At 50.3% G+C, this 22,790-nt stretch overlaps 1 protein-coding gene and 1 long non-coding RNA gene across 9 annotated transcripts in view; both read right to left on the bottom strand.

Moving 5' to 3' along the window:
* The window catches only part of CAMKK1 (calcium/calmodulin dependent protein kinase kinase 1), a 90,632-nt gene that overhangs the window by 14,187 nt on the left and 53,655 nt on the right, over positions 1 to 22,790 (bottom strand). For all 8 annotated transcript variants that reach the window (XM_068210219.1, XM_068210224.1, XM_068210225.1 and 5 more), the window contains exons 5-11: positions 19,268 to 19,319; positions 18,584 to 18,717; positions 17,928 to 17,964; positions 15,656 to 15,677; positions 13,646 to 13,734; positions 1,134 to 1,333; positions 417 to 470 (exon numbers count right to left, since the gene is read on the bottom strand). In XM_068210219.1, coding sequence (XP_068066320.1) covers positions 417 to 470; positions 1,134 to 1,333; positions 13,646 to 13,734; positions 15,656 to 15,677; positions 17,928 to 17,964; positions 18,584 to 18,717; positions 19,268 to 19,319 — 588 coding nt within the window. The remainder of the gene's footprint in view (positions 1 to 416; positions 471 to 1,133; positions 1,334 to 13,645; positions 13,735 to 15,655; positions 15,678 to 17,927; positions 17,965 to 18,583; positions 18,718 to 19,267; positions 19,320 to 22,790) is intronic.
* LOC137485634 (uncharacterized) lies at positions 13,920 to 15,155 on the bottom strand. The gene is made up of 2 exons (XR_011005402.1): positions 14,833 to 15,155; positions 13,920 to 14,799 (listed from the first exon to the last, which is right to left on the bottom strand). It is a non-coding gene; the product is annotated as an uncharacterized lncRNA (long non-coding RNA).

The following is a 22,790-nucleotide window of genomic DNA, read 5'->3' as shown; positions in this document are numbered from 1 at the left end:
GAGCAGAAGGCAGCACTGAAGAGCTGCCTCTGCCAAACTGGACCCCCATCGGTCCTAACTCAGCTTTGGCAGACAGAGATTTCTGGTTCCCAAAGTGCTGCAGCAGTTTGGGATCAATCCTATGCCTCTATCCATGCTCTGGCTCATTTCTAAATGCAGGAAATGTGGATAAACCCCCCACAAACTCCTGGTGGTGCTGCTGATGCTGCTCTGGGTTTGTAGCTCTGCATTCAGGGCCCAGTGCTGGAAATGATCCTTTCCACAGATCACAGCCTCAGCCCCTTCTGATCTGCAGGGGTTTTTGAGCTTACAGAAGGAAGTCTTTGTCTCTAATATTTGCCTTTATTTGGAAAGGAATGAGTCAAAAGGCAGGCAGACAGGGCAGTGCAGGGCTCCAGCACTGAAAGGCAGCTTACCTTCCCATAAACAAAGCAGTACAGGGTGATTCCCATGGCCCACACATCCAGGGCCTGAAAAAGAGCATGAACAGAGAGTAAAGGAGAGGCAACACAGATGATCTGAGTAAGCTGGATTTCCTCACCAATTCAGATCACACTATTTGTATGGATTTAATACTTTCTGTGTCACTTTGAAGTTGGGCTCCTAAGGGCAGCTCTTGCACACCTGAGGAATGAGGGCTGTGCTGGACCAGGCATTGCTCCCTTGCCCTGCTGTGACCAGCAAGCAGCCCCTTCCTACAGGAAATGACACCATTCAGGGCTGAACTTTAAAAGTTTTTCAAACAAAAAAAATCCCTATTAGACCCTATCCCCATGTCTGCATCCCCACCCTTGGCAGTGTCTCTCACTTCCAGGAAATCAAGGTATGACCTTGGTGCTCAACAGTCCCCTGTGCCTCTTGATTATTTTGGGAGGGAATCGAAGGCTTCCTCCTTCCCCCTGGGGCAGGGAAAGGGCTCTAGCATGGCTCCTGCCAAGGCAGGGATCCACTGCAAAGTGTCTGCCCACTGCACACAACAACCAACGTGAGCTTTGCCTGGCCTGGAGGGAATTAGAACTTCAGTTTTACTGCCTGACAGCCCTAATTTGTACCACAGTCAGGATGCAGGTGTGGCACTGCCCTTTGTGCCATGCCTGGGGGTCCCAGGAGCCCCTCTGTGAGCAGAGACCTACCTTTCCACTGAAACTTTTGCCAGTCTGTGAGATGGCCTCTGGTGCCATGAAGGCTGGCGTCCCTGCCGTGCTGGAAAGCTGGGCATCATTCCCTTCAAACTGATTGCTGACACCAAAATCAGCAATTTTGACGTGGCCATCATCTCCTAAGAGCAAGTTGGAAGGCTTGATGTCCCTGTGGATGATCTTCTGGTAGTGCACTGAAAAACACCCAAAAAAGGGAGCAAAATTGGCCACGGCAGCCAACACACCCAGGGGAAACCTTTCCAGGAGGGGCAAAATAGAGGTGCAAGCTCAGGCACCACACTCCCAGCTGCGGCTGGAGATGGAATATAATGGTTCCTACAGCCATTCCTTTTTGGTGCCTCACTGGGACACAATTCTCAGAAATACATCTAGGAATTATGCAAAGAAAAGACACAAACTCAGGGACAGCTCAGCCAGAGGGAACAACCAGTGCTGCTGGAGAAGGGAAACACTCAGATCCTGCAGATCTTTGCTTGGCCTCATCACACCAGCTGATGGGTTGGGCCACCTGCTGTGTTATAGTTTATGGGACCCAAATGAAGAGGTTCATTTTAGTTTATTTATTGTGAAACTGCAGTGCTGTGAAGCTCATCAGAAGGGGCAGAACCACAGGTAGAATGAAAGAGGTGACAAGCAGCTGAGTGCCAGGTTCAGCCAAAAGCTCAGAAATCAGTGGGCATTTCCAGCTCAAAAGGTGGAATAATGGAGCTCCAAGCTTGGAGCAAGCACCAGCACCCCAAAGAGGCACTTTTTATTCAGCCAAGCTTCTCAGTGGAGCCCACAAATAGAGAAACAACCTCAGCTTGCTTTGCATCACCCCAGACCCCACCCTGGCCCAAAGCTCCCAGCCATTCCCACCACTCCTGCAGCCAGAGCTGTGGCCAAACCTGGCCCTTCATTCCATGAGGCTCCAGCCCTGTCTCACTCCATGAGGCCCAACCGTGGGCACCAGCTGAAGAGCTTGTACATCCAACATGAAACAAGCCCTTGCAGAGAGCTTGGAGGCTGAGATGCTCTGAAAACAACAACAAAAACCACCTCTCTTGTGCAATATTGCAGTTGAAAGACATTTCCAGGCCACTGAGTGAAGCAGGGAGCTGTAGGGAAGTGGCTGATTTCTCAGGAACTCAGAGAACTTGAAAAATAAAAAACCCACCAACTTTCAGAACATGAAATGACCCCAAAATAGAACTGTAGAAAACCCAAGAGACTTTACTGAAGGAGGAGGAGGAAATCCTCTAATCTTGCCCTCCCCAGAGGACCAGGACCCCCTGGCCTCCATCTTCCCCTGGCTCCAACCACTGTTTGCACATTTCCTTCTTGCCAACAGAGCATGTTTGGTTTTATACCTCCATGAGCACTTTTCATATCTCCTAGGAAATACAAACTGGGTGGAGGAAAATGCTGGTCTAACCCTTTCCTGCTTTACAAACCTGACCAGCACAAAGGCAGCCTGCCCTATGGAGCATCCCCGTTTGTGCTTTAGGACCAAGAATGAACAAACTTCATTTAACTTTCTGCTCTTTTCAAGCCAACTTTCCAGCAGGCCACATCTGGGGAGGGGAAGTCACACTTGCAGGTATTTTTTCTGCAAGGCCCTCTCCTCAGTTTAAAGCACTTTTGGGGGATGCTGTCCTTGGCACATTAAAGAGCTGCTCTGGAGATCCAGCAGATAAAAACTTGCTAGAGAACAGCAGTACTTATATCTTCTTCCAGATGTGCACCAACTGCATGGCCAGGCTGTGGTGGGAGGCAGTTAGTGCTAACAGCCTGCCTAGACAGCCAGGATAAACACCCAGACCCTGCAACAACAGTAATTAGGAGGAAACATCTGCTCAGCAGCTGAGCTGGTGGCAAGCTGACATTCCATTATGTTAATATAGGGAGAGCAAATAAGGGTGAGGGGGGAGAGAAGTTTTCCTTCAAGAGATGATGAGCTGCCTTTCAGGCAGGTGTCTGCTGTCATGCCTGATGCCACAGGGCTAAGATTCCCAAAGCCTCTAAAAAAAACCCAAAACAAATATGGACCATGTGAGTACATCCCTGGAGCTTGGTCTGTGAAAATTAAGGCAAGCAAGTACTCCAGGGTTTTTATTATTTCTTCCTTATAGGAAAGTAAAAAACCACAAACAAAGCAAAACCACAAAGCATTTTCTCTCTCATATAACTGTGTGTTTTGTAGAATACATTCCCTGCCTCTGCACCATCTAATGAAAGCTGAGGAACACTCTGGGGCAGTTTTCCAGCTGCCATGTGTTTCCTCAGTGCCCATCTCTGCTCTGGTCCCCAAAACCACAGAAACAAAGAACAAAGAAATTAGAAACACATCCTTTGCAAAAATCAAAGCCATCAACCAATGGCTCACTTGGCCAATGAATATTTGAGTTTCCAGGTGAGAACACTACAGTTCTGACAGTCTGACCTTGGGTGCTCAGAGGAGAGGCTCAGCACAAGAGCCTGCAGGGCTGAGGAGCCCAGGAATGAGCCTGGCCTCTGGAATGTCACATCCCAGGTGCTTTTGAACACCTGGCATCCATTTAAAATAACACCAGGCTGGGATGGGAAGGGGACAGATGCAGAGGGGAGGTGACTGGGAGCAGTGTCTCACCCACACACTGTGAGTGACAGCCACCAAAGTCTCCTGGCAGCTGGCTGAAAGTTCTGCTATCTGCAAATCCCCTTTTCCATGCAGCCTTGTGCAGAGCAAATAGCCATCCATGAAGAGAGAAGGACAGGGGACTGGGCACCAGCTGGTGTAAATGAACATCACAGCCAGAAAAACTGAAAGAGCAAGTGCTCACATCTGCCAAGAAATGATTTGGTGTGGAGCTGCTAACCTGATGAAGGAAATCTGAAATCCCTGTTTTGCTCTGAAGAAATGTAACTTGAAGTCCCAGCCTGCCAGTTGCTGTGGGCATCCTCCGCTGCACAGCTTTCCAAAATTGGCTTCAGGCTTCAAAATGCACAGGCTTATCCTCTGCTCTGCTGTGCCTTGCCACTGGGACAGCTCAGCACAAGGCAGAGTAAAATATTCCCCCAAAATCGTTCCCAAGTCTGCCTGCAGGCAACAGACAAAAGCTGGTTTGTCTGGGAGCTGCAGGACTGCTCACCTGCAGGACCCTGACACAATTGAGCTTGGAAAAACTTCCCAACCCACCAACTTCTGCTGCCAGTGCAGATCTCTTGCAGATTACATTGCAGGGAGAACGGCAGGGACAATTAATTCAGCAGGACTGGCCACAGGCTGCCTGGACATGCCTGCAGTGACACAAATCATGGCCACAGGAGCCCAGGGACAGAGCTGCCTTGGGGGAAAGGTGCTGGCTAACCCAGCAGGATCTGCATCTCCAGCACAGCACACAGAGGAAAGGATGGTGTTATCCCTGCAGAACTCCAGAGGGAGAGCTAAGCATCTTGGAAGTAAAAGCCTGCCACTAAGAACACCTTCCAGACTGTTAATGACTGAACAGAAGGGACAAGGACCCACCCCAAGGGGAGCAGGGGACAGCCACAGTCAGCCTAACACAATCACCAGCATAAATTAACCCTCTCATTTCACCATCCTGAAGCATTTGGGAGCAAGCTTCATCCTCTGTAGATTCAAGAGCAGCAGGTAGGAAAGGCACTCTTGTTAGGATTAGTTCACTAGAAGCCAGGACCAGAAACAAAAGACTTGTCCTGTCCTTGGAATTAAGGACACATTGTGACACAAAGAGGAGCAGGGATGCATCAGGCTCGGCAGGGAAGGAAAAGCACTTTCAACATGTAAATAAACCCCCTAAATGTGCTTTAAACAAACATAACCAGTATGAACCCACGACATACCTGTTACCCATTGGTTAATTAGGAACCACCCTTTGGTAAACACCTTATGAGAAACAACTGTTTAAAACACCAACTGCAAGATGGTTTTTAATTCTTTGTCTCAGTCTTCTCAAACTCCCCAGAACAATTCCTGGGAAAGTTATCTGGCTTTCTCTCTCTGACCAGGCTGTCACAACCACACTGGGACCCCTAAGCTGAATCCACGCTTTTGAGAGAACTTGCAGCTACTCTGTGTCCTGCTCAAACTGCAAGGCTCTGGGTTTTTTGCTTGCTGCAGCACAGAAAGAGTCACAAAGCAGGGAGAAACTGCCCTCAGACCCAGCCCAGCCACAGGGATGTGGCTGCTGGATGCTGGAAGCCTTGGGAAGGACCATCCCACTGGTGCTGCCCTTCAGGTCATGCACAAGGCCACACCAACAGCTGAAAACCACTCACTCCCATGCAAATGCACTTGCCTGCACCCCTCCCCAGGTTAAAATCAATGCTGAGCTGCCCAAGCAGAGCACTTTGCTGAAGCTGCTTTGGCAAACTGACAAAATGGCTCCACGTGTTGCTTTTACCTGGAAAGGGTTTTGCTCTTAAAGCAGGGGCTAGCAGCTCACCAGAACGACTTCCCTGGGCTCCAAGCCACCCTGCACTTTCTGTGCTGCCAGACCTGTGCAGGGCATGGGTTGGGATTGCTTCATAATGAAAATGAAACCACTAAGATATCACAGAGCCCTCAGGACAAAGTCTGATTCTGCAGCACTCTGTTCAATTTGGTTTTATTAGATCCATTCTTCAGTTCAGGGGAAAGGTAACACTGTTTCAGGCCTATTTGCATCTGGATAACAATCCCATGGATTCCTAGAGCATCATCCAGGCAAAGATGTCAAATGTGTTAGAAATCCTTAGTTGTTAATCCTCACAGCCACCCCGTGAACACAGCGGGCAGGGCAGGTGAGTGCCTGTGTACAACATTTTATCACAACTTGTGTTAGAAAGCCTGACCAGGGATAGCTGAAGTTGGATTTAGTCAAGACCTAGAGCTCCAGGGTGCTCAGAAACAAGGAAATGATGCTAAAAGTCTGGTCTGTCTCCTGAACTTGGGCATGGAGCACTACTGCCTAAAACCAGCCTGCTGAAGGCTGATGCTGTGGGGATACAACCTCAGAGGAGGATTCAGAGCTCTCAGGGTGTGAGCAATCCTTGGGAAAGGAGCACCCTTCCCCTGTCCCTCTTGATTTCAGACAGAGCTCCAGCAGGCAGGCTGCACCTACTGCAGCTGGCAAAACCCTCTACTTGGGTGCTCAAAGAAAAAACTGCCTAAAATTAAAGGTCTTCCTGAAAACCTGACTTTTTAGGGGGTTTGTTTGTTTGTTTTGGTTTTTTTTTTTTGTTTCTTCACTACCATGTGTTTGAATCGAGTTGGCCATAGCAGCCAGCTGTGGTCCAGTAGATGGGGCTGGAGAAAAGGGAGGATTTTGGGGAAGTTCTCTGCTGCTGGGCCAGCTGGTTCCTATCTGTACACTCCTATCTGGGTGTCCACAGTTCTGCCATTGCCTCCCTGCTCCTTAGCAAAGCCCTGCTGAGCACATCATTCCTTTCTGCTCAGTCCCTCAGCTGCCCCAGGTGGGACAAAACAGCCATTTCACAAACACTCCTGATTCCAGCTCCCACAGGCTATCCCAGGACGTTCCAAATGCCTGGGAACTGTCTGCCAGCAAATCCACTGACAGGGAGTGAAGACCCAGAGGGAGCACAGGTAGAAGTGGTAGAAAGAGATCTTGTTCCTAAGTCCTTTTAGAAAAGGCGCTTTTCACTGCATTCCCCTCTGGAAATCTTGGAGATCCAGCAAGTTAACACAAACTTGCTAAAAGCTCATTTAGAAATTATACATATGAAACTTTGCAATGCACTGACACATCCTGCTATTTACTGAGGCCAGTGCTGAAAATTCTGCTTGATTAAAACCAGAATCCCATTCAAGGACAAAAGCAATCCATATGGTGCTACTGCAGAGCCTGCTTAGTATTACTCTCACACTGCCCCTGTAGCAAAGAAATGATTGAACACCCTCCCAAGGAAACTGCTGCACCACCATGCAGAGCTCAGCACAGATGGCTGCTCGTCCACAGGGCTCTGCTGAGGAAGGGCTGGGGGACAGGGGTGACAAGGGGAACACCCCACACCCCCACCCCACGCCCAGCTCCCTGCAGGGGCAGGGGAGGATCCCAGCTGTGCTGTTGTCAGCTCTCTCTGTTGTTTTGCTGCTCTCTTGCTGCACCCATGAGGCCTCTGCCACTTGGAGAAGTTGCTGAAGCCCAAGTTTTGCACCCTCAGCACTACCCAGCCCTTTGGAGCAGCTCAGCTTCCCCCTGGGCTCCGTTCAGCTGAGCACCCTGCTCCTGGCAGAAGCTGTGCTGTGGATGCTGCCAGCAGGAAGCAACAGGGAAGAGGGACAGGGAACCTTGTCAGAGGCTGTCCTTGTGCACCTGTCCTCCAGCCCTGCTGAGCACACCCTGTCACCTGTCACCAGTCCCAGGGGACTGCAGCGCTCCCTGCCAGGGCTGCACCCACACCCCAGCGCCCCAGGGGAGCAGGGCACAGCAGGGCTAAAACAACCTGCACAGGCTGTGCCAGGGCTGCTTCTAACCCCGAGGAGCCACAGGACTGCATCAAACAACAAAAATCAAACTGCCTGATCTTCAGAGGCTCCAGCACATCTCTCTGATCCCCCGCCCCCCAGCTAATTACTCTCACTCTTGTACAGAGTCCTTATCGATCAGCATCAGCAACACTTGCTGCTCATGAAAGGGTTTTTTGTTTGGTTGTTATCAGCTAAGGAGAGCTTGTCTGCATGTGATAAAACACAAACCAGCCTCTCTTCTCCTGGTGGTGTCATTTATAACACCCAGAACCTTGCAGCTGTAGCTCTCACCTCAACTTGCTCTGTTTGAGGAGCTCCAAAGTTGTACAGGCAAGAGGCAGGAGCAGAGAAGAGGCAGGTCCCCATTTCCCACACAGGAGCAAGCAGCTTGCTGGCAATCACAGTAGAGCATGTAGCAGCTCCACCACAGGCTTGTATCCCAGCTCTGCTGGCCCACACCAGCCTGAGGAACCCACCTCTGCCAAAAGCCAAACCAGATCAAACCATCCACACCACTGATGCCCTAGTGCACCCACCCTGCACTAGATATTCTTCAGAAGACACAAGCCTGTGATGGCTTATTTGCTTAAATTTCCTTTAAGATAACGGAAATTATATATTGATAACCAATTAGAGTAAGTCTTCTCTCAGAAAAGCCAGCTTTGAAAAGCCAGAGCCTTTGCTGAGGCTGCAGGCCCAGCATGCAGGGCCCTGGGTCACTGCAGCTCTCACAGCAGAGAGCTGCTGCTGGAAAGGGAATTTCCAGCAGGAATTTCCCAATGGCTTTAGCTGCATGTCATTACCTTCAACCCCAGCTCAGGGGAGACAAGCCTTCCTCTGCAGAGGGGAGACCAAAACTGCCCCCCTTAGACACAGTCACAGGAGAACTGCAGGCTTTTACAGAGAATGCAGGAAATAAGGTTTTTTCTTCTTCAGCCAGGCTGACAGAAACGGTTTCAGCTTTTCGTGCCTGGAATACTGAGCTGGCAGCTCCAGAGCAGCAGGGACAGTCACTGTGCTTCATCTGCACTGTGCAAGTCAGCAGGGTTTTCCCCTGGGCCACACAGGCTGTGCTCTGCACCGTCTGCTCCTGGCCAGTGCCACAGCCAGGGCTCATCCTTATTCCTTACTCAGGCTCTTACTAAATGGAGACCCTCACATTCCAGTCCTAAAATCAAACTGGGATACCTACCTGGCACATGCCTTTTGATGAAGCATGATGGCTATTTCCTATCCAGCACACACATTTCTGCTGAGTATCTCTATGAAAGCACAGTTTGCCTTACTAGAAGGGAGACTGAAGTTTAAATAATCCAGCCAAGCACTACTGGAGGGGAGTTACAAGTGGAAAGGGTGGCAATTGCACATATCCCTAATTGACAGAGATGCCTAAGCACATGCTTTAGTTAATTACACAAATAACCCACCAAACTTTCCCATCCAAAGTGGTGCTGTCAGCTCTCTCCACTGCTTTGCTGCTCTCTTGCTGCACCCATTAAGCTGCTACCACTTGGAGAAGTTGCTGAAGTACAAAGTTTTGCACCCTCAGCACTACCCAGCCCTTTGGAACAGCTCAGCTTCCCACTGTGCTCCATTTCAGCTGAGCCCTGTGCTCCTGGCAGAAGCTGTGCTGTGGATGCTGCCACTTGAGCACACTGGAATTGGCACCCTGGTGGTGCTTACACAGAGGTCAGACTGCCTCCCCAGCTCCTGGGGGCTGTGCAGGGCCAGCAGCAGTGGGGAAGTCTTGAAAGTGGGAGCAAAACCACTTTCCTCTGGAGGGCCCATGTCACCAGGAACCCAATTACAGTTTGCTTGAACAACTCCTGACACAGCCCACAGCCCTGAGCCCAGGGCTGGGACAGGGGCACTAAACCAGAACACATGAATCAGTGATATCACCATGCCTAAACTCCAAATGTATTCCCAGCCCTGCAGGGGCCAGAGGAAGGGAGACTCAACATGGGCAGATCTCCCTGACTCTCACACCTTGAACTGCTTAGTGAACAAGGCTGGGACTGTGCTTGTGCCAAAGTGCAGTCCTGGTATTGACTCACTAAGCCCAGCCTAAAGGAGGTGACAGCTCTGTGACACTGTCTGGATCAGGGAGCTCCTGGCTCTCTCCAGGGCTCTGTCCCTGCCTCCCACCATGCCTAAGCCAGGCTTCCCACCCAGCCCTCATCACCTGGACCACTGGCTCCCTCCAGACCTCCCCCCACAGCCACCCCTCTTGCAGGAAGGCTCCAGCCCAGGCAAGCTCCATGAAAAACCAGTGAGTGCAGTCCCCACAGACACACAGTGGCCACAGCCACCACCAGTGGTTCAAAAGGTCAGCCCACATCTCCCACCACCTTGGCTCCCCATCCTGCCCACCATGAACACCTCTCAGGCTCCAACAGGAATCCAGTTTGCAGCTTCAAACCTGATAAAATCCAACCAACAATGATGCATTTGCTGCTGTGATGACTGAGCTTCAAGCAGCTGCATGGTTATTGAGCCTCCCAAATTACAAAACACTTATGGATGCTTACATTAAAATTACCTTGCAATCTCTGGATTGCCTGGCAACACTTTTCCTTCAGCATGCACAAATGGTGCACTTTTCCTCTTAATTATATAATAATTGCCATGCATTTACCCAGCAGTTCAGAGAGAACACCATTTTTAACTTTTATTTGCTAATTAAATAAGTGGTTACTCAATGGTCCAAAACAAAGCATCCTATCGTTCCTGTTGCTGGGAGTGCTTGGGCATCCTAGGCATCCTATAATTTATTGTTGAATTTCACTCTCTCTGCTTAAGACTACCCACACTTTGCTGTTTTTGTTTTTTGCTTGTTTTCTTTTTTTTTTTTTCTTTCTGTGTACTAAACTCAAAGTTTCCTCTGAGCAGGAACTGTTCCTGCAGCAGCATCCAGCACAGCAGAGCTGGCATCTCCCGGCTGAGGCACACAGGCTCTGCTGCAATCTGAATGCTAATGGGAATATAAAAAGCTGCATCTTCATCCTTCAAGCTCTACTCAAAGACAGTCTTGAGATTCCTATTAATATATTAACTTCTACCAACTTTCTGGGTTACCTGACTAATTTTGGCAGCACCTGGAAGCTTCTGGACTGTCAGATTTGCAAACACTGAATTTATTCACTGCTGGTTTTAGACAAAAACTGAAGTGGTGCTGCATTTCAATGTGGAGAGGGACTGAGACCCTCAAACCATGTTCCTCTGCCTCAGCAAGGCCCATCATGCTCCGAGACTTGTTCTCTCTCAGTGGTTGAGAGTAATTCCTTTTGGTTTAAACTGGCTACCTGATTCTTTTGTTTGCTATCCATTAGGTATTGTGTTTTTAGAGACAGAAAAGATTCATTTCTTGTCCAGCACTTCCCTGACACTCAGGGTTTTATAAGCCTCTGCCATAGCATCCCTTCCCAAGACAATTTTCCAGTCTTAAGAGCTTTGGTCACACCTCTGTACATAAGATATTCCAGGACCATCCTGATCATCCTTCTTGGGCCTCAGTTCTAGGGAGCTCTTGTTCTAAGACAGGCTGAGCCAAGTTGCACATAACAATCAGGATACTCATTGTCTGTACCTAAGAGCTCTCAGAGATCCAAATAACTGCACAATAACATTTTCTACTTTCTTCTTTCTTTCATTCCAAATAATTCCCCAAATCTTGTTAGCCTTGTTGAATCCCACTAAGTAATGGGCTGGCATTTTCAAGAGAACTATCCAGAACAAAGCCTGAGTGAGAAGAGATAATTTAGAGCCCATCACATTGTATGTATTTTCAGTGTTGTTTCTCTCCCTCATGCGCTACCCTGCAGTCAGCAACATGAATTTTTATCTGTCATTTTATCATGCCACCACTTGCTATCATGGCATTTTCCTGCCAGTCTTCCCAGTCAGTACTAACAACTATCCTGAATAACCCAGTGCCATCATCAATCTCTCTTATTGTTCTCTACCCTTTTTCTGGTCATTTAGGAATACACTGAACAACCCAGCCCACATTATGGGCTCCTGTTTAACTGTACTGGTGACTTTCCTCAGTTGTGAAAGCTGTATTCCAACTTTCTTGATTGTCTAGTTATTAATCCACAAGAGCCCATCCAACCTAAGAGATTTAGGAGCTGCTTTATGAGCTACTGTTAATGGATCTAATCAAAAGCTCTTTGGCAATTGAAACACAAGGACAGACACACAGGGAGTCACTCAGATGGGCTCTGCACAGGGACAGACACACAGGGAGTCACTCAGATGGGCTCTGCACAGGGACAGACACACAGGGAGTCACTCAGATGGGCTCGGCACAGGGACAGACACACAGGGAGTCACTCAGATGGGCTCTGCACAGGGACAGACACACAGGGAGTCACTCAGATGGGCTCTGCACAGGGACAGACACACAGGGAGTCACTCAGATGGGCTCTGCACAGGGACAGACACACAGGGAGTCACTCAGATGGGCTCTGCACAGGGGGACAAGGACAGACACACAGGGAGTCACTCAGATGGGCTCTGCACAGGGGGAGAACAGGGACAGACACACAGGGAGTCACTCAGATGGGCTCTGCACAGGGACAGACACACAGGGAGTCACTCAGATGGGCTCGGCACAGGGACAGACACACAGGGAGTCACTCAGATGGGCTCTGCACAGGGACAGACACACAGGGAGTCACTCAGATGGGCTCGGCACAGGGGGACAAGGACAGACACACAGGGAGTCACTCAGATGGGCTCTGCACAGGGACAGACACACAGGGAGTCACTCAGATGGGCTCTGCACAGGGACAGACACACAGGGAGTCACTCAGATGGGCTCTGCACAGGGACAGACACACAGGGAGTCACTCAGATGGGCTCTGCACAGGGGGACAAGGACAGACACACAGGGAGTCACTCAGATGGGCTCTGCACAGGGGGAGAACAGGGACAGACACACAGGGAGTCACTCAGATGGGCTCTGCACAGGGACAGACACACAGGGAGTCACTCAGATGGGCTCGGCACAGGGACAGACACACAGGGAGTCACTCAGATGGGCTCTGCACAGGGACAGACACACAGGGAGTCACTCAGATGGGCTCGGCACAGGGGGACAAGGACAGACACACAGGGAGTCACTCAGATGGGCTCGGCACAGGGGGACAAGGACAGACATCCTCCCTGTGCTGCTCACCAGCTCTGCCATGGCCAGTGCTTGCCCTGCTAAGCCAGGGACAGGGATTTGTTCCAGCTGAAGCTGACTGTCTGAATCCATGACACTACAAATACCCATTTTCTGGCTCTGCTGTTGCCTTGAAAGACAGTCTCCAAAAAGAAATAAAAGGAAGAAAAAAGATAGGCAATGTCCTTTCTAAGGGCTCTGTGACACTTCCTGGGTAAACCCAAGCTGAGTGGGGCCAGCTCCAATGGCAGCCCCATCACAGGCAATCCAAGGGGACCTCTCTGGCTCATCCAACAGCCCCCCAGGGCCAAGATGCCCCTCTCCAGCTGAGCAGGGGTGTGGGACAATACCCTTTTCTGACCCAGAGATGGGGCAACTGAGAGGCATTTAAAAAACTTTTATTCTATTTTCAGTCTCATGTGAAGGGTGAGACAATACAGATGTTATAATTCACACCATCACAATTAGAAGCCAGTTATCTCCTAATTGCAATACACTGGAAGTGTTTCTTGGCCTATGAGCTTTAGCCACACCATGCTGTAAATGCTTTAAAGCCAATCAACTAAAATTTCCTCTTGTGGGTCCTACTACAACACATCTTTCATAGTTTCATTTCTCTAAAGTATCCAGTCTTTTTTGCAAGGCCATCCTTTGAAACTTGTTTTTATTTCCATTTCTCTCTCAACCATGTCTGTCCTGTTCCATGGCATTTCTAAGTCAGCATTTCTTATCTCATAGTTTGCATACAGATGCACACAGTGTGAGCCTCCTGTCAGGCTTTGAGAATTTTCTGTACATCTATTTCCCCCACAGGGGGCCGAGCAGACCCTCTGCAGGGCACTGCCAGTGCTGGCTACTCACAGTACTCGATGCCCAGGACGATGTCTCGGAAGTAGAGCCGAGCCTGCTCCTCGCTGAAGGGCTGCTCACTGGGCACCTCCATGACAGGCCTGTTGGGGACAGGGACAGCCACTCAGTGCTCTGCACAAGGGCAGGAACACCCCTTGCTGGAGGAGTTTGCTCTCCATCACCACGTCCCAGCACTGAGGGCCAGGCTCCCGAAAGGCTCTGGGTGCTGTGACACAGGGTGGAGGTGTGCCCAGTCCTCCTGGAGGTGGTGATGCTTTGGTTACTGAGCTTGGCTAGTGATGGGTGGCTTTGCATAGTCCCTGAGCCAGCAGGAGCCACAGAGCCCTCATCAGCATCAGGATTAACTGCTGATGTCTGCACAAAATAAGACAAACACTACTCACTGACAGTCCCAATGGGAGAAGAACAAAGCTGGACCTGGCCTTTGGCTTCCTGCTGAAGCTGCCCATGGCTGTGAGCACCAGCATTGCCATGAGATCCCAGTCAGCAGTGGGGACAGTGCCTGTTGCTGTGTGCTGCATGTCCTGCCTGCTGGGGCTGAGTCCTGACACAATATCACTGTGCAGATGGTCTCCACCGAGGCAGAATCTAGACATGAACCACTGGCTCAAAGGTTAAATGGGAATATTTTCTGTGCTTTGTGCTAAACTGCTTTAAAAGCCAATTTAGCTGCTCAGGGTTCAGCCACCACCAGAGCTCAGCCATTCATCCCTGAACAGCCAAGGTTACCTGGTCAGCTTCTCCTCTCCTTTCCTTTGAATGCTGCCACTGCTGAGGGATGCACAGTCTCCTCTACAAGCCCCTCTTCTGCCTGTGCCTGCTGAAAGCTGAGGGCAAAGAGGCTGTAAGAGCTAGTCAGCATCTGCTGTTCCCCCGTGGATGAATGGCTGGAGCTGAGGACCTCACTGCCCTGGGGGCAAATCCTGCCAGTGCGCAGCAGCTTGGCTCTGCATGTGGACATACAGCCACTGACTGGAGCTGGGTTTGACTGAGTGCTCCTGGAACACCATCCTGGCAAGCCAAACCCTGCCAGAGAACAGCCCATTGCCAAAACCAGGCTCTGAGGCTGTTCCCCTCAGCACCCAGCAGCAAATCCTTCCTGCAGCATTTCCCTCTTCTCCCTGGCTGCCCATTTGATTGATGACCTTCATCTCCCATTTGTGTTTTCCTGCCACTGCCTTCCCTCCCTCTTTTATGCACATTTTTCTGTTGCTGAATCCAGGGAGAAGTAATGTGAGAGCAGGGCTGGCAGAGCCACTAATGGAGTCTAATTGCCTCCTGCCAGAGGCAGCCAGGCTGCACTTGGATGAGCCACAGGCTCCCCAGCCTCAGCTGTTTACAGGAGCTCCCTGTCCTACAGGTCAGGCATCACTCTGATCCCCAGGGAGACTGGGGAGCCTCTTGCCAGCAATCCACTGGAGCTGGCAGCTTGTTCATGGGGCCAGAGAGAAAAATAACCCCTCAGGGAATCTCCTCCATCCTTGGCACAGAAATGATGACCTCACTGGGGCTGCAGAGCTGCAGAATCAGTGCAGGTGTAGCAAAGAGCAGTGAGGAATCTCTTACCACCTTATCCTTCTTCTACTATGCAAAAGAAATGTGCCAACAGAACAGCTTCCCATGAGAGGTTAGTGCTGAGGGCAAAGTAAGGCAGCAGGTGGCAAGCAGACCTTGATGCAACCACACACCCCTTGTATCAGAGGAAGCCACAGTGTGGCTGGAACCCAGCAGAATATTCCTATTCAAACCTTTTCTTACAGCCACCTGATGAGGAACTGTCATAGAATTTGTTTTCCACATCAGAGTCTGGCACCAGGATAGGTCCTCCCAGCCCATTTCTCTTCACCACATCATTCCAGGCTGCAGCAGTGCAAAGCTGGGTTTTGCCTCCCCTGCTGACAGGGTTTGCCCCAGTGGGCGTATCAAACCTCCATTTCACATGGGAACCTGAGGATGAACACCAAAATTTTCAACAGGAGGGGTCCCAGGAGGGCTACTTACCCTTTCCTCATGAGGTCAAACACTGCAAGAGAAGGAAATAAACCATGAATGAATGAGAAGAGCAGCCTGGGCTTATTTGTTATTCATCACCTACAAAAACACATCCATTCCCATACCTGCAAAATCAATTTATCTCCACTCATTTCTCTTCCCTCACCCACGACAAGGACACCGGAGGATGTAAAATGAAAATATTCATCTCTTCAGCTCAGACAAATATCCCCTCTCCTGGCAGCTCTGTACAGGGAGACAGTGGGTGCTAATTTATCAACCACAGTGCTGCTGCTCTGCTATCAGCCCTGGTTGATTTGAGCCCTGTGGTACCTCCAAGGGAGGGTGTTTGGTGTGATATTTCCACTAAATTGCTGATAGCAAAGGAGATGCTGTAAGAACATGCTGCTCCATTTCTGCTGTGTCAATCAGCAGCACAGCTACAGCTTTGTCAGAGCCAAACACTCCCTGGCAGGAGCCACTGAAGAGGATTTGCTGGTGTGAGTTGAGGTTTGCAGAGCACATGACTTTGTGTGCCTGATTAGGAGGTTGGGGAGAAGGGTTTTTGTGATCCTGCTCTGCCCTGTTCTGCAAACAGGAGAAGGATCTGCTTTTATCTAGAGGAGGAGAGCTCTTTCCCCATGAATTACAGGGGGATTTCTTGCACCTCCCAAAAAATAGAGCAGATCCCCTCCCCAAAGCACTGGGGGGTGGGATCCTCTGAAGGTACAAACACACAGGGCAGCCAATTCAGGCTGAATTGGCTCATCTTGCCCTCCAGGAGCTGCAGCTTGTGGAAGCACTTCATTATTCAACCACCCTGTACCTTGGCAGGTTGCTCGGTGCCTGCTGACATCCCATCCCAGTGACACACAGCCAACTGCTCACAGCAGTGCCTGATCCCAGCAGTCACAGGCAAGGAGCAAACACCACTTCCTCTAGATCTGCTCTGCAGTGGGGGGCATTTTTGGAAGGAGAAAGGTGCAGTTATCATCAGCTGGGGCAGCAGCAGGAGGGTGCAAACCCACTTGCAGGAGGTTCAGCCCTGAGCAGTGCTACTCCTTCTGCCAAGGGAACTGCAGGGGCAGGAGCTTGATGTGCCTGAACTCCAGGGAATCCCAGGCAGAGGAAAGAGGTGATGGAACATGGACAACAGGGACATGGCCACTGCTTGTCACTCAGGGACCAGCACAACCCCCAATAGGACCAGGAGACTCCCCACCTGTCCTGCTGCTGTTGCTGATATTTCTGGGATGGTTCTCTTACTCCACAGATAGAGCTTGGTTTAGTTTTGGGATTTTTTTTCCATTCTGCAGCTTTCTACCTCATCTCTCCCCTCTCCTCCACCCCCAGGAGTTCAGGCCTTCAAACAACAGCCTCAGTCACCCTCCCCACCACCAGTGCCATCACTTTGAGATGCTGCCAGATGCCACTAGGGCTTCAGCCCAAAGGGAAAAGTGGCCTTTCAAAGGCAAATTGCTTCATTTGCTAGGCAGAGTCCTCCTTCAGGCAGCTTCAGAAGCGTCCCATAACTATTTCATGAGGAGCAGTCTTTGAACCTGCTTCATCAGGAAACAGTTTGGGGAAGCAGAGATGTAAAAGGCTCAGTCATCCCCTCCTCCAGCCCATCTCAGAGGGCACCTCAGGGCCTCCCAGGCCTGTCCTCAATGTTTTACCCAAATGGGGGTTAGGGATGGCTGGCACTGCCGGGGTTTGGAGGAGAGGAAGACAAAATGGGTGGAATTCCCTCGCCCAATGCATAAACAGCCAGTCAAGCATGGCTTCCCCACCAAAGGTGGGAGTGCTGCTCCCTTAGGAAGCCCTGAGGCTCACCAGGGTGGTCAGAGTCTCTGCAGAGGTCACAGGGAACACTCCCAGGCAAGACTGGAGTGACTACCACTATCCACAGCCTACAGAAGTTTCATAGCAGTAGGACAAGGAAACCATCCTGCACCCTTCTCTCCCCTCCTGGCTCTGGGACTGCAATCAGCTCCACAGAGGGGAGGGCAGAGCAGCTGTCAGGTCTTTTCAGTGTCCCCATGGCAAAGAGATGTGCACAGCTGTACTGACACAAGGTTGCCTTACCCTACTGCACGGGGCCTCTCCATCCCAGCTGCATTTACAGGCGCTTAAACTTGGCAGAAAAAAAAAAAAACCAAAAAACAACTCTGCTGAAGTTGGCACAAGTTTCCTCCCGCACTGACCCCGAGTCCTGGCAGGTGTCACTTGCATCACTAGGCCCCAGCCCAGATGGTTCTGTTAGCTTATGAGACTCACATACCCATGTACAAGTTGTCCTCTGCAGGATCATCAAGGACCTGAGAGATCACAGAGAAATAAGGGGAAAGAGGAAAAAAGTGAAAAACAGCAGGAAAAAAGATTTTTAAGCAAGTAACACTCCCAGTATACTGTGCTGAGCTGCAGACCACTGAGAATGATTTAGGATAATATTTAGAGAGCCATGCAGAGAATTTGGAGGGGTTTTGGAGGACAGGGTTTTTGGGGGGGTTTTGGAGGACAGATTTTCATGTCTCCAGAAAAATCTGGGCTTCTGCCTGTATTTGGAGAAACAGCCTACCAATGAAGGCACTGCTTGTCCTAATCTGACCCCAGTCAATAATGAAAATGGCACTGAAGCCTTGCACTTGTGCACCTTCCCAGGCTTGTCTGCACACAAGTTTCAGTGATCAAAGCTCACTGCTACTTCTACCAGCACAGTGAGCTGTCTTCTCCTGGGCACCAGCCCAGAGCTCAGGGTGAGAGGGCAGTTTGTCCTACACAGTCAGTAAGACTTTGCTTGGCATCACCAGCCTAAATTTCTGAACATCTATTTTAAACCAATTCTGGCTGAAGTAGGAGCAGTTCAAGAAAAAATCCTCTTGTTGCAATACAAACCAGATTCGTTTCGGCACAACTTAGGGTGGAGAAGCAGCTCACCTCTATCAGCTTAACGATATTGATGTGGTCCAGCTTCTTTAGGATGGCTATTTCCTGATAGACTCTGTCCAGGGGTGCCATGGGCTTGGGCTGCTCTCCAGAGGATGCTTTTGAGCCTCTGGGAGGAGGCCGACCTGCAAGTGTGACAGCACAGTGAAGAATTCCTCATTTGGCAGCAGCCCCTGCAGACAGGATGAGCAGCCACTGTTCCCTCTGCACACTCCTCCAGCTGTTCTGGAAGATCTCACCACCCTGCTCTCATCCCAAAGCTCTGCAGTCTCCCACCTGGAACTGAGCTCTCCAAGTCCCACTCAGACCAGCTGCTCCCAGATGGGTCTGGGGCATCCCATGGCCCAACCTGCACCCAAGTGTTATCCCAGGGGTAAGGAGAGGAGAGCAGCACCCTGCCTAACTTCCAGGGCCTAATTAGGCTTCATAAATGGTGAACATGGAAGAGTCACCACTTCAAAGAGACTCACAAAAAACCAGAGCAGGAATCTCATTACTGAGTGTGTTGAATTTCCCTGAGGCTGTATCTGCCCCCTCACCACCCCCTTCTAACCAGCTCCCAGCTACATGGGCAGCTGCCACAGGAGGCCAAGTTCTGCGCTCCTTGCAGACCATGTTTCTACAGAGAGATCTGGCTGAGGACAACAGGCAGACCTCTAAATGTGAGATACCCACGTGGAAATCCATACTGCTTCAAGAGCTTCTTTTTGGAAAGGACTTTCATAGCCTGGAGGAAGGAAAAAAAGCAGTGTTAAAACTGAGCAAGAGCCAAAGAGCTGATTGCTGTGACCTGGAGCATGCTGGGCATCGGGCACTGGCTCAGGGCTGCTGCTCATCCTAGAGAAGGGTCCTGGTCAGTGGTGGCCACACCAGACAGACACTGACCCAGGCTTTCCTGAAAGCACTGCTAACCATTTGTTCCATTCATCTTTCTTTGATTTATTTTCAAACGGACAAAGAAAAAGGAGCCCAATTTCTGCATTTGGGGCAGAAGCATGAGGGAAGAGGTGGGTTCCTCTGGCTGACCCACTGCTTTGGATGATGTTATGGCCATGCCCCAGCTCAGAGCCACTTCAAGGCTGCTTCATCTTATGTTTTGTCTTGTCAGGGGGTATAAGAAGGAAACTGAACCCAGGCAGCTGAGGCGTGGGAAGGGGTCAGGGCAATTCTCCCTGCCATCCAGCTGGCATTAGCACAGTGGCAAAAGGCAGCCTGAATTTAATAAACAGTCTTTGTGTCTCCATCTGCTCTGTGCATTAATAACCTTTAGGAGGGCCACTCAAACCCCCCAAGTGGCTCAGCAGATGAATATTTAATGAGAAACCAGCTCATGGTACAATTTGCTTGGGAAAACAGTCTGTGCTTCCAGGAGCTGGGATGGTCACTCACTCCTTCCCCTAGCCTAAGGGGTTACTCCTATTAATACAGCATCCAATATGCAATTCACACTGGAGTGACTCCTACACAATCTAAGCAACCAAGGAGTCCTGCAGGACAGTCAAACTCCCAGGAATTCACAGAGGCAAGGTCTTTGCCCACTACCTGTTTTTAACACTCATACCAGGAACAGGTCACCAAAGCCATTCCAGTGAGCTCCTTCCCAAGCTGTTGTTCCTGGCAATGATGGCACCACGTGCCCAAACATCCCCACCTCCCATCAGTGCTCCCACTGCAGCCAGGTTCACGGCTTGCTGAAAGGATTGTTATTTTTGGTACTGATCCAGTGAAATCCTCTGGATTTGCACCCGTGTAATTGAGAAGAGACACTGTGCAGTGTTTCAATCCTGCCTGACAGCTCCAAACCAACTGTTAGAAATGATGGTGTTGAGAGACAGACTCAGAAGTGCTTATCTTTGACTTAGCACAGCTCTGTGTCCAATAGAGGCAGCCAAATGACTCATGGTCTGCTGAAAAAGGATCCAAGATGTGCACAACCACCTCCAAATACGGCCAGGACCAAGCCTGGAGGACTTCCTACGCTTCCCATTTTATCTCTCCATCATGAAAATTTATGAGAAAAATCAAAGGAATTGGTACATCCATTTCTCTTTCAACCATTGCCAACCCAGAAGGAGAACTCTCTTCTTGCTCCAATCCCATCTTGAGTCCTTGCTGCCTTCTGGCAAGGAGCTTCAGAAAAAGGACAAAACAGAAGAAGCGATTTGCTGGTGAAAACTCCTAAGTTTGGGAGCTTGGGGGCCTCAGCCTGAGGAACTGAACTACCACCAGCAGCCATGCCCACATCAGGATAGTCCTTCCCAGGAGAAGCTGGAGGGAGCAGGAAGGCACAGAGAGGAGCAATAGCTAAGACAAGACTTGCTCTTGAGGGCAGAAATGGAGGGAACAGGAGCTACTGCTGTCACCCAAACGCCTTGAAGGACACTTGAGGGGCAGTGGGGGGTTACTGCATCGTAGGAAAGTTGACTGCAAAGCACCACTACTGCTGGAAAGAAGCACCAGGATATGCTTATGCCAGTTTTGAAGCACCAGTATCTGCTCCTGCACAAGCAGGGCTGGGTCAGAAGAGAGGACCTGTCTCACTGCGCTGACACACTCAAAGAGGGACAAAAAGCAAATTCATCATGCAGCAGGCCAGAACCACTTAATTACCACAAGAGCAGAGAGGAGGGCATGTGGCTGTGAAGCCTCACTTTAATTACAGTGAGCTGGCAGGACCAGGCTTCCTCCTGAATCGTGGCTGCTGTAATGGGAGCATCTCAGGGATGCTTCAGCAAACCTCTCCTTCTGGGCTCCATGCGTGACAGAGACAGAGACATTTGTACTCACAGGCAGAGCTAATTACCCAGATAATGCCTTTCTGATAAAGAACCAGCTCGGAGCCAAACTGAGGGATTTCCCTTTGCACAGGCAAGTGTTGCTTCAGTCTTCTCAGGAAAAGAGGGAGCCTGGAGATTTCCTCCACACATCCTCCTCCCGACTGCTCCCGCGTGGACACGGGTCTTGACATTTCCCTTTGAGAAACAGCAGGAACTGTGTGCTTTTCTCTGCTGTAGGTTTATTATCTAAGTTTACTGCTCTCTTCCTATCAACCCTACAGCTGGAAGCCACAGGGAAGCTGCCTAAGGGAAAGGAGATCCCAGGCTTATGGAGAGGAGGAATGCCTGGGACACAGCAGCTTTCACAGCATCGGGACCACAAGCTGTGGGTGATGACAAGGGCAAAAAGGCCATTAGTTTTGGGAGGGAAGGGTGACAAAATGATTGAGCCAAGTGAACTTATCACCTGTCCTTGGTGATGGTCTCACAGTGCTCAGAATGTCATTTTATTTGTTAAGGGAGAGACTGGAACTGCAAGGGCAGAAGCCTGTGCACAGTCCCTACCTACAGCTCCCAGGGGAGTGGGATGCTGCTCAAAGATCCCTACTAACCACCTAAATCCTCTGCTAGTGCATGAGGACACACTGTGGGAATGCTGAACAAACCAGAGAGTGTTTCCAGCCCTTCTTCACCTGTCCTGCCTAACAACAACATCCCTCAGACAAAGCAGCTGAGAGGGAAGATCTGCTGGCAAAGAGGAGTGTTATTGCCTGAAAGAAAATCCTAAACCAGACAGGCTTAGCTGCCATGGCCTTAAAATCCTGCTCCTGTGTTTGTCACCTTTTGTCCCTCCAGAAGAATTCCATCATCAGGCAGTGCCCCATCCCTGCAGTGCCAGGGATGCTGTCCTGGAGCTCACCTGTCCCCAGCTGCCTCCCGAGGATCCTGCTGCTACCCCGGGTAACCCAGCCCCTCAAAGCCTTCAGCTGAACAGCACAGGGTGTTACACTGAGCCAGAGAGCAGTTCCCTGCTGCCCACTGCTCTGGAGTGCAGCTGGCAGTGGTTCAGCAGCTGTTACTGAGCCAGAGGATGGGAAATGCAGGAGCTGTGCCTTCCCTTCCCGCCTGGATGGCAACCAAAGCGGGTTCTCCAGAGGCTGGAAAGTTCAAGGCTTGCTGCTGGCCACCTTCTCAGCAGCAGCCCTTTGTTCAGCCACTCCTTTCATAAACCTGGAAGGAATTTCTCCCCATCACTGAGACTTGGTAGGAAAGAGCTCTCCATGCAAAGATTGTTAGGTACAAACAGAGGCAGAGAGCACAATCACACAAATCTTGTTTCTTAGGAAACAAGATTTAAAAAGAAGGATGAAAAAAAGAAAAATCCACTCACAACCTAAATGCTGTTGCCTTATTCCAGCAGT

Source organism: Anomalospiza imberbis, chromosome 20 (assembly GCF_031753505.1).
Source record: "Anomalospiza imberbis isolate Cuckoo-Finch-1a 21T00152 chromosome 20, ASM3175350v1, whole genome shotgun sequence".
Taxonomy (NCBI): domain Eukaryota; kingdom Metazoa; phylum Chordata; class Aves; order Passeriformes; family Viduidae; genus Anomalospiza; species Anomalospiza imberbis.
This window is presented reverse-complemented; position numbering and strand designations above follow the sequence as displayed.